This window comes from Syngnathoides biaculeatus, chromosome 4 (genome assembly GCF_019802595.1).
Source record: "Syngnathoides biaculeatus isolate LvHL_M chromosome 4, ASM1980259v1, whole genome shotgun sequence".
Taxonomy (NCBI): domain Eukaryota; kingdom Metazoa; phylum Chordata; class Actinopteri; order Syngnathiformes; family Syngnathidae; genus Syngnathoides; species Syngnathoides biaculeatus.
Genome location: NC_084643.1, coordinates 9118918 through 9136509, shown reverse-complemented (window position 1 = coordinate 9136509; position 17592 = coordinate 9118918). Strand labels below are relative to the sequence as shown.

Genomic DNA, 17592 nt, shown 5'->3' with positions numbered 1-17592 from the left:
AGGATGAGCGGCTAAGAAGGTGGATGGATGGATAAATAATGTTGATGATTTCCACATTTCTCATGTTTCTACATTTCTCTTGGATGATTTCATGAAATTGTTATTGTTTTAGAAAAAAATCGGTTTGGTTAGTGTAAGAAATGTCCCATCTCATCTGTGTCTCACCCAGTCGGTTTTGATGGGACCGGAAAGCATTTGTGTTGTAATGTAAGCAACATCTGTAATCAGAGGGTTGATCTGCAGAACACACACTTGGACAAATTAACGTCAGCTCGTGTTTGTGTGCCATTTCTATGAAGTATGCATTTGTATGCAACCCCGCGTATTGCGCGCGCGCCAACACACTCGGCCATGCTGTTTTGCATTGGTCACAGCGGCCTTCTTTTCCCCGCCGATCCCCGGTTCGGTTTCCTCTTGAAGCCGTAAAACTTTCCAAAAATGCAGGAAACCACGAGATATAATATCCGTGTGTGCGTGTGTTTGTAATGCAACACTTTATTTTGCAGTCCATACACGAAAACTACTGTATGTGAAGGATGTGGTGGATGATCTGTAATATTTATCGGGCAAGTGAAAGAAAGTCAGGGGACCTTTGGAAGTTTACTTTGGGTCGCAAAGGGGCACAGAATTCAGGACCCGGAGAATTATTGCCCGTGTTCTGCAAGTGCCTTTGGGCCTTCACGCAAGCGATCAATCGGGACTCAAACACACATTTACTGGATACACCGATCAAGAGGAAGCGCACACTATATGTCAACTTGTGCAGACACTTCCATGAGAGTGCAGTTATTCATCCATCCAGTTTTGGAGCGGCTTATGCTCACAAGGGTCGCTGGAGTGATGGAGCCTATCACAGCTATCTTCGGGCAGGAGGAGCAATCACAGGGCACACATAAACAAACATTCGCACTCACATTCGAAACTTCAGGGAATGCATGTTTGTGGGATGTGGGAGAAAACGGAAGTTCCCAGAGAAAACCCACGCAGGCACGGGGAGAACATGCAAACTCCACACATATTTTAATCCCAGACTGTGAGGTTGACACGTTAACCAGTCACACCACCGTGCCATTGCACTTATTTCCTTCTTCATATAATTTATTGTATAAATAAAATGAAAATACATTTTCAATTCGTCACTTTTATTTTACAATTGCTGCTGCTGAGTGGCTCTCAGGAGTCAGATAAACTACATTTCCCACAAGACATTGCGTCTCACGATGTGTGACGTCACAGTCTGTCAACCAATCGTTTCCTACCCACACGCGGAAGTTGGTGAAGAGGGAAATACAGTTTGTTGACGTCGTGTTGAGAAAATGGAACTCTACACTTTTTGCGTGAAAAAGAAAAGTATACATTCGCGTTGCTGGGAAAGTTGACTTCGTGTTGTTCTTCAAGGGTGAGTTGTAATAAATGCAACATCTGTTAAAAAAAAAAAACACCGTTACTTGGTACTAAAAATGTGTTGCAAGATTGTCCGACGCCCGTGTCAGTAAATGTTCTATGCAAATATTGTACAAGTACAAGAAGAGCACGTGCATGTTAATCTTCATCTTGAGGCAGTACACTTTTGCTCCACGTTTAAAAGATACTATTCTATTATATGTCTTAAATTCGCATCTTAAATGGATAGGTTTCCAATTACGCCATCTTGTGTGTCACCCCCCTTAGACCAATCGAAAAATTAACGCTAGAAAAAAAACTTCAGGCTTCACCCATCACCTGCGTTCTTTACCTCTATCACACACAAGGTGGCGTAATTGGAAACCTATCCATACCCTCTAATGTACTTAATGCCTCTATGAATGGTATCAATATCCTTGTATTTATCCACGTACATATTCAGGTGTTTTCCCAAGATATTCACACTTTTTAAATGGGAAGTGAAGGTTTACAGATTTGATTACACCGGAATAATAGAAACAATCTCATAATGGATAGGTTTCCAACGACGTCGCCACAGTCCTTGGACCAATCGGATAAATTAACGATAGAAAAAAAAAACTTCACGCTTGACCTATCACCCGTGTTCCCTGACCTCTATGACACACAAGATGGCGTAATTGGAAACCGACCCCAACCCCAAATCCTCAAGTTTTTAGTCGTACGAATCGTCAAAGATAATATTTGAGCAGTCATATCTTGTTCCTTCTCCGCAGCGTCTAAAGACCGAGCGACAGCTTAGCTAAGCGTAAGAGTACAACACGTACAGATTGTTGTGGGCAACTTATGTGGTCGTTGTGACTTTTGCCGTGCCGTGAACCTCACCTGCAGGCGAGAAGATTTGCGTTGCACTCTTGACGAGGGCTGTATGGAAAGGACTAACCTCACGTGTGGGGGTTTCCTTTTTTTTTTTTTTTTTTTTTTTGCATGTGATGCTATCAGTAGCAACAAAGAAAAAAGTGTGATTACAACCATAAAACCGGTAGCATGTCATGGCTGCTTTATGCAATGCAGAGAATCCTCAATTTATGACCTAACCCCAATTTGTACTCAAATTGGTATATTCGATTACTCACCTTTGCTGAATTTTAGTAAGTGTGTATCTTATTCTGAACATCTGAGCTGCTATTTTTCCATATTAAAAAATGTTTTCCCAGACTTTCATATTTTCCTCACAAAACAAGGAGAATGGGTTAACCCATTCGTGGGCAGCGTCCCATTTTTGGGGACATTATGATTTTCACGCTTTACATCCTTCAGTATACCAAAATATTTAAGTATTTTAATCTGATTCTGGTTTTTGGGACGATCTACTAAGAAAACCCAAGTACCCTCATGTGGGCAGCGTCCCATTTTTGGGACAAGATTATAAATTAGTAAAGTTATCATATAACTTAACCATAAATGGAAAAAGAAGTGTTATTTCTTCGATTGTGGCTCGTTAGGAGGCTTTTATCTCAATAAGGCAAAAAATTGCCACCCCGCCCATGAATGGGTTAAAATACACCAAATTTTCCACATTCACAATTTCTGAGCAAAGTCAAACCATCTTAAATTGCATGAGATTGTAAAAATTCCCGATTTTTCAAACAGTTCCACATATTTCTTTGCAAAATGTTAATCTCCATCCATCCGAGAGTTCATCTTTTGTTTCATTTTTCAAAGCTTCACGTTGTACACTTAGACTTAATTGAAGAGCATTTCACTTTAGTATCAGTTCTTCAACGTTCACATCCAAATTCCACAGTTGTCAATTGTCTTTCCACGAGAGGATCAGCCACTGATGGAACTCAGGCCCGCTTCGCACTGCAGGTTCCGTCCTGTATTGGAAGGGATCATCTTAAAAGCCGGACTTTGAGTCATTTGATGTACGTACATCCAAATTTCCAGGGGTCCTTGCATATCCTGTGGAAATAGTCGATTCAAAATGGTTGATCATTGTCCATCCACAGATCGTTTTCAGCCTTAGAGGTTCCATTATATTCTGTGTGTACTGTCAAATATTAAAAGGTTATAAACGGTGTTGTTAGCTGTTGTTTTGCTCATGGCTGTTACGCAGTAGAGGTTATGACATCACAAAGGTTTCCAAGGCAATAAAAAAGCACTGCCGCTTTCGCTGGTGCTTTGACACGAGCACTTGTTCGCGTGTTGACGCAAAAATAATTTCGAGGCCAACCCCAGACAGCAATGCAGCATGTTTTCACGTCTAATGCGATTCGCCTTTGACACCTACGGCCTGGCCCGCCAGAAGATGTTCAGCCTGTTCTGTGCGGCGGAGAAGGAGCGCCTGGAGAAGGAAGTGAGAGACCTCCAAGCGCAGCTCCAATGTCTGGAGGAACAGGTCAGGTCGCAAGGGCCTGCCTTGGTAGAGCTCTCGGCCAAACTGCGGCTGGAAATGGACGAGTATAAGACTTTGTGGGAACAGGTGCAGTTTTTGACCAATGAGGTGGAAGTAGAGAAGATGAGGACAAAGAACGAGCGCAATCTTCTCCAAAAGGTGCGGGACATGTGTTTGGGAGATGAGCAGGAGAGGATGAGACGCCTCCAAGAACTGGCCTTGGAGGGGGACCACGCGGCCTCCGAAGGACCAACACGCCCGTTCCTGACAGAAGAGGCCGGGAGTGACGAAGAGGAGCGGAGGTGGAACGAGGTCTTTGTGGAACTGATGGAAGCCGAAAGCCAGTTGTCTTATCAGAATTGCCTGGAGGAAGTGTTGTCCTTGAAGGAGCAGGAACTCGGCAAGGAGGAAGCGCAAAACGACCTCCTCCAGTGGGTCATTGACAAGGAGGTGGAGTTTGCCGCTGATTACAAGAAAGAGCTCGAGAGGCTCTTCCAAAGCAACAATAAAGACGATTAACACGGTTGAATAAACGCATCAATGGATACACTCATGCAGTATTTCACAGACTTTTTGCTGGACCAAAGTCACGTCTTCCTCAAATTTCCGAGGTTCATCCCTCTCTCATTTATTTTTCTGGCCATGGTTGCGTGGGGTTTCTCGGTGTACTCCGACTTCCTCCTACATTGTAAAAAATGAAAAAAAAAATACATTTTGGGTTCATTGAACATTTCAACTTCTCCGTAGGTGTGAATCTGAATGGTTGTGTGTTTATATTTGCTCTTCGGTGAGCCGCAGTCCAGTGTGTACTCTGCCCCGAGCTTAAAGTCACCCGAGGTAGACTCCATCGTACCGCAACGGAAAATGGAAAATGGATGGATTTGATGACGTCTCTGAATATTCTGAACTGCCTTGAGGAGTGTTGCATGGATGGCTGATTCTCTAGTTGTAAATGAATCCTCAGCCTTGTGCTGTTTTCAACCAAGTAGGTCCACTTTCTTTTGTCTCTGTCGCTTCAAAAAGCCATTAATCAGCAAGTGAAAACAATTGACAAAGAGTTCCTAATGATCAGTTAGTGAAGAAAATGATTATTGATGACGCCCTTCCCGAATGCCAAAGGTTTTCTAATTGGCAATTAACAAAGTCAAGGCGGGGTCAAACCCTGCATTGGATTTATGGTTTACCTTACAGGACCAACATTCATGACTGTGAAAAACATACATGTACAATCACCTCATCACATTACATTATACACAGAACAGCTCTTGTCTCATTGTTGTTCATTGAAAAACATTCATCATTGAAAATGATGGCCAGCAAATATTGTCCTATTTATGGAAAGAATTTGTTGGCAATAAATGCATTAAAGTGAATGGAAAAAAAATGTCATTTTAGTGGGCCACATAAAACGATGTGTCGGTATAGATCTGACCCCCACACCTTGGGTTTGCAAACTTCGAGCCTGTGTCACATTCTGCCTTTTGACAGGTTTTTCCAATGTTTCCCAGAAAAGCTTTGCAGTACGACGCGAGCCACTTCTACACCTCTGTCGACGACAACCTAATGTTGGGGGAAAAAAAAAAAAAAAAAAAATCCCTCTCATAGTCAATCAAAAGTCGATTAGTTTTGATACTGCCCTTGTATTGGATCCCTTCAGAATGACATGTATTGTTCTTGTAAAACGTGATCTGTAATGTTTTGGATAAGTGCACGTTTGAGCGTATTCCTTGAGTTTTTATAGTGTGACCTTATTGTGCAAGCTCTACCAAAACATGATTAAAGTTTGATCAAACCAATGTGAATGGTCGCTGGCAGTCGTCCGCGTTCCCTGACATTGCACAGCCCACGACCTCCGTGCGCAATCATGACAATTGTCTCCTTTTTCTTTCTCCAAGGATGTCTCTCGTACAAACTGAGGAATGTCTCAATCAGCGGTCCAAGTCCAGCAAACAGAGATGCAGTTGTGGCTGGACAAAGTGGAGGCCTGGGGCCAGGCTGACAGTGCGGACGTTCATAAAGATACGTGCGCTCACCTGGGCACGCTGAGGGATTTTCTCCAGCGACTCCTTGCGAGCGTCAGCGGCACGGTACGCGTCGACTCAAACATATGGGATGCCCTGTTAGCGATTCTTCATTCATACAAGCCTGCCCGACAAGACCTGACACGCTCAACTTGCCGAGATAAATTATCAGTTGAATCGGCAGCCAAGCGGCCGTCAGATTAATGACGCTAGTACCCGCTGTACACACATGCACACTCTCAGCCTCTGTCCGAGCCAGCCCGTGAACAGTAACTCCAGCGTTCGTGGACTAACACAGGCTGCTCTGTGCGCCGCAGAGGTCGCCTGTGTCTGGCTGGCAGCGCTGCAATGTTGAGTTTGTCAGGCAATAGTCGCGTTGGGACCCGCAGTGCTAACCTAATGTATCCCCGAATCAGGGGTGGGGGCCAGCCCTGTGAGATGTCACTGTTGCTAAGACCGCAACTGCACACTTCCTTGAATTACTTTCGGAATGGTCTTATACACTTCTTAAAGTTCTTCATCGAAAATAGTTTGGACAATTTTCTTCCACAAAATACTTTATCTTGACTTACGAGTTTCATTTGTTCCATGTAAATAAGTTTACCTGGACAAAAATCCGTTTTCTTCTTTTCTTCCCTTTTTAACAAATGAAAATGGCACAGTATTGTTTGAAATAATCATAAAATATAAAAGCAAATGTATGGGAATAAACTGGTTTGACAATGATATTACTGTACGTACTGCAGTATTTGTGTGCCTTTAAGGGGCGTGGTCTAGTGACTGATGTCAGGAGGTGGAGTCGAGTTGGCCAGTTAGGGTTAGGGTTGTATCTTTCATCCTCCAACTGAAGCAGTTGCTGCCATCCAAGCAGTTCCTTTTTTCGTGGACATTTCAGCTAGACAATTCCAAACCACATCCTGAACGTGTTACAAAGCGTGGCTCCGTAGTAAAAGGGTGCGGGTAGTACACTGGCCTGCCTGCAGTCCAGACCTGTGTCCCATTGAAAATGTGCGCCGCATTATGAGGCGTAAAATACGACAACCGAGACCCCCAGACCGTGGTACAGCTGAGGCTGTACCACAAGCAAGAATGGGAAAGAATTCCACCTGCAGAGCCTCAACAATTCACTTCCTCAGGTACCAAACGTAGAGAAAAGATGAGGCAACGCAGTGGGAAATATGACCCTGTCCCAGCTTTTTGGGAATGTGTTGCAGACATTAGATTCCAAGTTAATGATTATTTGCAAAAACAATCAAGTTTATTAGTTTGAACATTAAATATCTTGTCTTTGTACTGTATTCAATTAAATCTAGGTTGAACATGATCTGGAAATCATTGTATTCTCTTCTTATTTATATTTTAAACAACATCACATTGGAATTGGGTTTGTACGTTTTCGCTCATCGACGATAGCAAGAGAATTGCCTGTCACAAAGCCAAAGAAAGCCAAGGAAATTAATAAGGTTGCATACAGGAGGCAGAAAAATTCACAATTTTGAACAAGTTCTTCACTTATTTCACTTGATTGCCACTAAGCTCCTGGGGCTTGATTTGCACCACTACATGGTTGAATTGATCTAAATCAAATATTCATTTTTTGGCCCTGTTTATATATATGCTTCAGTCACTGTGATTTGCCCCATTGGACTCGCAAATCTGCGCAGTCGAGCACGAAAAATCACGCGCGTAAAATTCGTTACGAGTAGAAATACATAGATCTTGAAAAATGTCGCTTGTTACACGCTGCGGCACTGATCCGGTGCAGTGAACCACAGCCTGACGTCTTTTTTTTTTTTTTTACAATGGAAGCACACACCGAGCTGCTGCTCAGCCTACTTCTACTCCCTAGTTTACCTGACACCGCCCCCCTCCGCTCTTAAAGGGGTACACTCATAATTACAAACAGAACACACACCCGCAACTTCACATCTGCGGGCATGACTGGTGGACCACACCCGTAACCTTTTATCTGCGGGCATGACTGACCACACCTGCGAGTGACTGTGCTTCATGGCACCTGATTCAAATAAGACCTCAGTCATACGTTTACAAAAAAATACAGTTGTTGTCTGCTGAAATCATTTAAACAGCTTGGGTATGTACCCTATCATTGCGAGAAGGACGTTAGATGGACATAATGGAGATCGAGGATGTAACATGGGGGATGGAAGCCATAAGGGAGGAATTACGATTGTTGGCTGGTGGAATGAAGGCTTCCTTTTGAATCTCGTGGATGCTTAGTACACTAGACAAGTACTGGAAGATGTAAATAGCTATTGGCATTAAATGGCAATGGGTACTGAAGACCTTCAGTCTAAATCCAACCCAAGGGTTGATCGCTACGGCTAACTAAGCATTACGTACTTGACTTCCAAATAGGCTTACGACTGTTTTGTCGGAATAGAACTTGAGAAGACGAAGACCCGCAGAGGCATGAAAAAAAACCCCAAATCTTTCCATCTTCCAGTCTGTTAGCATTACTCCAGACATACGTCATGCTGAGGTGGGTAAAATGAAGAATTGGATTAGAAAAAAAAGCGAGAGAAAGCTGGTATAGTTTAATTGGACTGAAATCCTTTTTACAGGCACTGGAGTCATAAAAGACCAGCTGAGGATAGCCTGCTTCTTGGCAGCACTTTGCATCCCTTGATGACTTAACTACTTTCTTGTGGCGTGTGCCCAAAAAGTGAAGTGTTGAATAAGAGCAGTTGCTCTGGAAAGAAGTGGATGTTTCTCATTTTTGTGTTGATCCCCCTCAAGGTTCCCAATACATTGATTCCGCTAACAATTGAAATCTCAGAGGACCCGATATATAAAGGGAGATCAAGCAGTATGGGTAAAACCGCGACAGTTTATTTATGTGCTCTCCATAGTAACTCTGCCATTTGTTGACAGGACCGGTCTGATTGTGGCTCAGTGATGTCAGGAGCAAGTGTTTCCGCTTTGCTTTTTTTCCCCCCCGTCTCGAATTAGCAAGGATTTCTATAAACTGTCCTTGTGTGTTACAGTAATCCGATTCAGATTGTCTTTAATCAAGACGCATCGATCAGTTGCTTTTTTTCATAAGCAAAAATGTCAAGACGACTTGAATTATAATCTGGATTTCAGTTCTATCGTACTTGTGATGGCATATTGACATGCATTTCTTTGCAACTTGCAACTTTGACCACGTCGTCCAATTTTTGTGATGGTGGGGGTGTGGGGGCTCTGCATCACGTGCTTTACTGACGGGACCCCTTCAAGAGAAGCCGCCCATTACCACTCTGCTTCCCATTATTGGTGATCTCACTCAGCTAAATGAGTCGAGTCAGCCATCTTGTCTCGCCTGTTTGATGCTTTTTCTTTTAGAAGCCAACGGTACAAAGCTACCTAAACGTTTGCTACTTTTGACGACGTAATTAAGCGTAATTGACTTCTTTTCACTCCCGCTCTCCTGTTTCTTCTATAGAGGAACCCGATGGAGATCTTTATCAAGGTATTTCCTCAGAAAACTGAAAATTCGTGTCCATGCTGTCTGCCCAAGGGGCGGCAGTCGTGAAGTCTATGAGGGCTCGACTCAGAGACAGGGAAGGTGGTCCAGTTCAAGACCGTATGAATCAAACGCTTCTTCCCAAACTTATGGGAATTAAAAGTGGTTGGTGTTTGAAGCCCCCTCACGTACAGTTCAGGGGGTTCTCGATTCTCCATAAAAATCTGTAAAATGATGCTCCGACGTTGAGAACTGTAAAAACACGTCAAAGAGTTGCAGAACAAAGCACGCCCACTGAGTTTATATTCTATACAGTACTTAGTTTTTCATTTGATTATTTTATATCTATTGTTCAGAAATGTTTTATATGAATATTTTCTGTAATGATTCGAGTTTCCAAATGGCAGACAGTGAACTGGTCTGCAAAACAGAACAAAGAATACGTCGTCATGGAACACAAGGAGCCACGCTCGAAGCACTGCACTTCCCTTTCATGTGAATATTTTACATTGGGGGTCTGGAAGTGTTTTTCATACAAATATTACTGTAAATTACTACTCTGTTAGTGTAGGTTAGCGATAGACCGTCGCGCCTTAGGACTTATTAATGAATAAATGCGGGTTAAAAAGCCGCCGCCACGGGATCGGCGTTCCGCCGTAAACCGAGGACCTCCTTGACTGTAGAAGTCTTCAGGCACCACCGGCTTTGTTGTTTTAATTAGCATCTCCACTCTAGTCGTCATGACATAATAAAACAGTGAACATTGCCATTAATTATAGTTTCATTCATTTGGGTTTTAGAGAGGCAGATTTCTTTCACACAGACCAAATCCAATTCCAACGCAAACCTGTAATTTGCACGCCAGACCAGATCGCACTTTGTAGGAGGCTTTTTTTTCTTGAGCTCATAACGCGACGTTTGCGATTTTGACTCTGCTGTCGGTCCTCTAAACAAGCATGGAAACCTCAGGCCTTGGATACCGAATTGCCCGAAGAGCCGTTGGGAAAGCCACGGAAAGCAGCTGCGTGTGATCGTAGGAGAACTTACTCTTTCAACACTTGAGAGGCCGCTCGGCGTTTTTTTCTGCTTGAGCAAGACCACATTGCCTCAATTACACTTGCATATGTCCAATTGCGCTGTGTGGGCTTCTCCTGCAACAAAGCTACGCTGTTGAACTTAATTAGCTCACAGTTCAAACATATGATACAGCCTTGATACGGGTTAATTAGGTAATACTGTACACAGGCTTGGCTACGCTTGGGGCGCACATGTGCAGACATATGCTTCTAATATGTTACCGCTTGGTTTTGGTATTTTGTTGTTGTGTTTTTTTGTTTTTTGCTGGGGGCACTTACAATAAATGTTGCTAAATCCTCAAATGTAGTGATCTCAAACCCTCCCGCATACCTTAACTGGCTGCCGGGTGAAATAACGCACGTGGTGGCTCGTGAGCTGCACAAACAAACACGCACACATACACACGCGGGGAAAGTATAGCACCCTGGACACGAGCCAGGCTCTGTTCTGTCTTTCACTACGGCCGTTAGGGCGAGAACCACAACGTGAAAACTATGCGGCTCCGGGAGAGCTGCGAGCCTGTGCCCTCGCGGCCCAGTTTCCCCCGTACTGCCGTAATCCTGCTGAGATGGCGAGAATTGGGCGAGTGCTGACGTTGTCCAAAATTCACTGTATGAAAATAGGCCGTGTTTATAAAGAACACAGTGTTGGGTGCCCGCGTGTGTTTCCATTCAGACACCTGCTTATGTTAACTCGTAGTACTACTAATAATATCTATCTGTAATATTAACAGTAGCAGTAAAGTTGATAGTTGAGTTTCTTAACTGCATTGGAAACCACCCCGAGTATGCTTTTCTTTTTTTGTTGTCATTCCTTCACACCACACATTGTTTGCACATACAATAGAATAGAATCTAAAATGGAAGACAGCAAAATGGACCTTTCTGACCTGTCAATCACTCGTATAACAATAGCCAATCAGATAGCCGCATTGTCTTAACCCTTGGTTTGACACGCCCCCGCCGCCATGTTGTCTCGCAAGCAATGCCGGTCGTCAGTAGCGTGCGCTTGGAAAAGTTCATGTTACAAAGAAAATGGTCCTCAGATGCGCTTGAAGAACGTACAATTCTGATGCAAGATATCCGGCTAGGTTACAAGGGGCCCGCTTGATTCATTTTCCAAAGCCTAAAACATAGTTGATGAAGTGTCTACGATGGATTAATGCTTGCGGAAGACCGCACGTACAATTAAATGTGGACAATATCAATAATCACAAGGCTGTCGTAGGTAAGTGAAGGAGAAGTATCTTCTCTGAGTTTGAATGAATTATTATCAGTGTTTTATACATTGCAGGAGAACAAGTTTCACTTTGTTAGTGTGTCACTGACCTGCCGAATGAAGTGTGTCATGTTTTATGCCGAAGAGTTGGGTTAGTAATACTTAAATGCGCCATGTCATGCCAGAGAAATGTCTATTTGCCTATTTGGATCACATCAGACTTTTATGACCCAGCGCTGGGTTCCATTACGAGCCAAGTCAAATGAATACACCCACTCACTTCTAAAGATTACAATGATATTACTCGTGATCTTTCCAAGTAAAAAGTACTCACCCTGCTTTAGATGCGCAGTACGATTCCACTATTTTATCCTGTTGCATTTCAATATGAAGTTTGTGAGGCTTCAAACTTTTTTGCATCGATCGCCAACGTTTCGCTGTAACTCTGACATTGCCTCCTTCGCCGTCCAAAATCTTAATTCTGTGTACATAGCCTAGCGTGAAAAAGTTGAGCCCTCTCTGTAGAACTCTCTTGGACAAGTCTGACGCATTTGGCAAAAAACATATCTGGAATACACGATAGAGAATCGACTTCAAACGTGTTCTGTTCAATCGCCATTTTGAAAGCTTGTGGGACGTGGCTAAGCGGGCGGAGCTTAAGGTCGCCATCGGAAAGGTCCATTGCAACTGTGTGTTAAGGTGTGTCAACTTGTGTTTCAGTGTTGCATACATAAAACGTTTGAAATTATTTCAGAATTCAGAAAATGTTTTCTGAAAATAATGGTATTCTTTTGACTGTCCTAAGAGTTCCACAACAGAGACGATGAAGAAGATGCCTTCTCTTGGCCAAATTCTGGGCCGCCTGTGCTGGAATCCTGTTGTCACCGCTGATGGTGAGTGCATCACGTACCCCTTGAGAACTTCTGCGAAGTGTGACTTGGCCTTTAAGGTCTTTCATTGTTCTACTCTTCCATGATAATGCCCACGAATTTTGATGCTATTGTTTTCATAACTCTGATGGAGATTGAGGTACAATACATCTTACATAGAGATGTTTTCATATTTTTCATTTTTTTTTTTTGGAAGATAAAAGCAGAGCGCTGATCTTCCAGTGTCTGTGGGGGCTGTACTCCGAGCAACCAGCCAATGCGTTGGAAAGAACGGCTAACAAGTGGATGCAGGTATGGATTTTGTCCAATCTACTGGAACCTCCAAAGTAGATCACAGTCCATTCCGGAATGGATGCTTGTGCTGTTTTAGGCTCAAACGTGCCGGAAATGTAGGTTGAACTCTGAATAATTGTGTGAGTTTTGAGTTTGCACTGTTTGATTGATTCCTTTATGTTCTTCCCGTGTCTCATCTCCGGATTTGGTTTTGTTTTAATTGAAAAACCAGCAAAACAACACTTTCAAAGGAAATGACAGTGGGAGGTTTTGACTTCCTCTTTCCACCAGAAAAAACATTAGTTAGCATTTATCTTGTGGTCCTACCCACTGTTTGACTCCTGTGGTTTTTCAGGCTCACCAGGCAGGCACAGAGTGTAAGGAGAACTTTTTAACGGGGTTCACACAGATGGTTTGCAGTGTGGAACCGCCGCATTTTTACCAGATTAACTTTGTGTTCCTTTAATTAATTCCTCGTCTCATAAAACGTCCTGCCAATTCAAACAGAGATTTGAAATTTGCCAGGTGGCCTTTGACACGGAAGAGATGCATGTGGGCTTCGTTTTCGAATGTAAATGAATGTGGTCGGTTGGGTTCTCAGTGATGTACAATCTGTTTGGATTTGGATTACAAATCCAAAGGCTTGATTTAGGTAGCGCACACCATCTTGGAATATTATTTACTACCCAAAGGAGTGACACAGCTCACGCAATATATAAATATTCCTTCAGTCAGGCCCCAAGATTTAGCACGATAGGCAAATGCCAGAGCTGTAACTCGACAATTAAATTGAGACATTCCTCCTCGCGCTTTCCATCCATCCAATCGTTCATTCCTTTTCTTCTACTCATCCTGGAGCCAATCATAGTTGAGATCTGGAGCACGGTAGTCTTCCCCTTGGACTCGAGGTCATTCAATCACAGAGCACCTGTAAATAGAGCTCGTGCACGTGACGTCACCATTTTCACGGCGCCGTATTGCCGGTCAAACAGAGCCGCTCGACACTGCGGGAGACGTTGAACCGGAGGAGAATATTTACAATGCCCGACACCTGTAGTGCTGTTAGTTGTCGCAACAGACGAGACAGATATTCAAAGAGATCATTCTAAGGAAGACCAGCTGAAAAGACCAGAAAGGATCGATGGATTTCGGCAATTAAACATGATGGATGGTGGCCGACCAAAATACGCACACGCCTGTGTAGCGATCGCTTCATTTCAGGTAGGAATTATTCTTCTCAATCTCAAATTCCCAAAAAGTATTTATCATGCCAAGTTGGCTCATTTGAGAACAATGCATTTAAAAAATACTGTTGAAAGGTTTATTGAGGTTAAGTGGGACCGCAGTCGCTTCCGTGTACGTTCTGTGGAGACGACTCTGCCCTCTTTTTTTTTTTTTTTTTAATCATTGTTAAGGAATGTGAGTTTGTATAAAACCAGGGGTCATTTATTTAAATATTGATATTTGTATTGAATACTAGCTGAAAAGATTGATGGATTCCGGCAAAGGTTAACGTGTCGTCGAACACACTTCCGCGTTCACAGGCCATCAAAATCGTCACTACATGGGATTCAAAACGGATCCACCAACAAAGTATTCGTCTGCGTCCAGACTTTTATACGCTTTCAAACTTTTTCGTGTGAATCTCGACGACTTTCTGAGCAGATCCATGTGTATATCCAGATGTCCAAGACAAGCGGAAGCAAATTGACAGTCCAATTTCTTCTGGGCGAAACCATCGACTTCGGCATTAAATACGGGTCCTCTTTGCCGAGTTTATCAAATTTTTCCACGTACCGTGGTTTATTTTCACCTTCTAAATGTCTGACAGTATCGGACAAGACTCTGGGCGTCGTGCCACAAGCCATATTTCCGTGTCTCCTGCAACCGACTTAGCATTGAGCAATGCTTAGCTTGACCGGCAATATGGGGAGGTAAACAAAAGTCATGTGATTTAATGACGTAGGTGCACGAGCTCTATCGAAGCATTTACTTTGACACCATCTGAGTGGGAAGTGAACCCACTCATCCTGCAACTCAAGCAAAGTAACCACTGCTGCCAAGGACACTTTAGCATCCTATGCTGCCCTCTAATGGTGTGGAGTGTGGAATATGTTGTAGAAACTTATTGACGTTTTCCATGAAATGCAATCCATAGTTGTACCACTTTTCATGACAAACAAAGATAAACTTGTGCACTCAGTTGCTTTCGTTGTAACTTTGGTCCACGTTGTCTGCTATTCTCCCCGAATGATCGTGTGTGTGTGTGTGTGTGTCAACATATTTTTTCCTTCTCATTTTGTCTTTGCTCATTGCGCGCCTGTCATCACCACATCTGAGCGCTCGGACTGTTTTTGAAGCCGACTGTGTCCCGAGGACCACACAGCGACGCCTGTAGCGTGGCCGGGTCTTTTAGGAGATGATAAATAAAGTGCTAGTGGCTTCTATTAGAGGGCCGCTGATGGCTTTTTCTTTCAAGGGGTTTCTTTCGTGACTCAAGCGGCGCGAACCACAGACGGTCCCTGGAGCCGCTGTGGTTGCTTTCCAGTGTTAAAACATAGCTCCGACTCTTAGCTCACGCTGCCTGTAATACTTTGTGATTTTTGGAAATCATTTGGTCTACATCAACGATTCTCTGCTATTGTGCCATGTCCCCTTTTATTGCGTCCTTATTTAAAAAGGATTTCTTCAAAGGGCCGCTTGATGTCCGCCCATGCACTCCTCCGCCGTTGTGCAGAAATATTTTAGTTCAACGTCTCATTTGAAACAAGACTTTCTGAAGCCGTACAGTTTAGGAATCGACCTTTCACTTAGGAGTAATGTCAACATATCTATTTAAGAATTCATTTAGCATTAACTTTTTTTTTTTATAAGACATTTTTTATTTTGTTTTTTTTTTTTGCTTGCCTTTTATACTGATATTTTGTGATGCCACCACACATCTCTTTGCAGAGGGAAAAGTGGGGGCGATAACTAGAACAACAAACAGGTTGTAATGTATGGAAGCGGAATATGCATCTGTCATGGCTGCTCCGTTTGATAGAGCGAAAGTGATAGCATTTTTTTGTCTGCCAGGTACATGCAGTTAACGTCACCACCGTACACATAGAAAGTCCACATTGCATCATCAAAGGATGTTTTTTTTTTAAAACATTTTATTGTAATTCTTTTCAGATTTCTGTTGCAGTTGCGATTGTAAAAATAATAGATTCTCTACAGGTAAAGGTTTTATGATGGCAACACTTTGACTTTGGAATGGACCATTTCTATTTCCATTACAGTCGTACCGTGACTTACTCCAAGTTTTTCAAGTTATGAGTCATAACTTGGTCAATTTTTTTTTTTTTTTTTTTTGTGTGTTGCGAGCCAACGTTTGATTTCTCACGGCGCTTCAAATTCGCCGCTGCCTGAGTGCAGTGAATAAAACATTAAGCCATTAAGGCAGTGTAATGCCCTCGCGTGTCGTCTCACTAGGCCACGCCCCTTAAAGACTCACGTCCAACACATGACAGTACATACAATAATTCTACTTTATGAAAGAAATTTTCTTTACATTCAGTTACTAGCTTGATCTTGGAACAATTTTAACTTCCAGGTCAAGGCAAAATTGTATTTTCTATGAGCAAAATTGTAAACGCAAAGGAATTCGAGGTTGGTCTCCTTCTGCCAGCTGACCTGATCTGAACTGATTGTGTTTTTATCTCAGCCATTCAATTGCAGTATGAATCTTGAATCTTGAATTGTCCCCTGGTAAATCTTGTCTCCGTGTGCATCTCTCATTGGTTTCGGGCTGTTCAGCTATGGCTCGGAAAATGCCATCTGCTTTTTCATACTTGCCTCAAGGGTATAATTGCTGTAGCCAGTTGGGTGGATGTTTTTTCTGGGAACAAAAGAAGACTTTGGACTCCAAACCTTTGCCGTCAAACAATTTGTTTTTTCTTTCATCGCTGGCGGCCACGCCCTTTTATTCTATTCTGAAAAAAGCCAGCATTTCTGCGTATTCTACTTGGTGGCTTCCCTGGCCCTTCTTATTTTGTCAATGCCGCTGTGCCTCTGAACCAAGTGGGACGGTTTTGTGCGGACCGGGTCTCGGCGGACGCTCACATGGCAGCGATTGGGGGTTTTTCCCGAGAACCGATGTGGAGGGCACAACCGCGCAGCTGCGCCGACAGTGCGGCCGTGACTTGCCGTGTGGTATTCCAGCTATTCTACTCGTCCCCATCATCCCTTTTTGTCTCCAGAAACATCTGCAAAGTCCACTCTTTGCGGTGGGCTTGATACTGCGGTCCGTTGAAGTCACAAAACGTTGCAGCAAAATGTGAGGCCTTGAGTGTTCGTTCCAAACAAGTTCTATTCCTTTTTGCGGTGCAGCAGAAATGGTTTCATCAGGGAAGCCAACTTTCTTCAAACCGAACCCAAAATGTTGTTTATGAATAATTTGACCACTAAATACGAATTGCACTCTTATTTCGCTTTGATTCCAGCTTTTATGATAAAAATCATAATGGCATGAAAGAAACCAACATTTAAAATCTCCTGCCACAAAAATCACGGTCAAAAAGGCTCTTTAGTCAACATTTCTATCTCATCGGTGTAGTATTTCCTCTCCTCGCCGCGTCATCGTCACCATCACCACCGTCAGCCTTTTTCACAGTCAAGAATCATTTGAGTTTATTGGTGTCGTTCTATCAGCGTGCGTGATGAGGCCCCTTCTGAAAAATGCTTGTAAAACACCGATGGTCCTTTGTAACAAAGAATGCTCACATCTGACGGTCCTCCTCATATGTTGTCCATACATTCGTACCTCCCGGAAGGCCTTTTTTTTTGGGGGGGGGGAAGAGAACCTTCCCGCTTTTGTCTTTG

General features: G+C 43.2%; 1 protein-coding gene across 1 annotated transcript in view; it reads left to right on the top strand.

The window, feature by feature from the left end:
* The first annotated feature begins 1265 nt into the window (after positions 1–1265).
* The window catches only part of fancc (FA complementation group C), a 32399-nt gene continuing 16072 nt past the window's right edge, over positions 1266–17592 (top strand). Inside the window, exons 1-4 of the mRNA XM_061818235.1 lie at positions 1266–1399; positions 5677–5868; positions 12372–12459; positions 12653–12747. Coding sequence (XP_061674219.1) covers positions 5701–5868; positions 12372–12459; positions 12653–12747 — 351 coding nt within the window. The 5' untranslated portion in view covers positions 1266–1399; positions 5677–5700. The remainder of the gene's footprint in view (positions 1400–5676; positions 5869–12371; positions 12460–12652; positions 12748–17592) is intronic.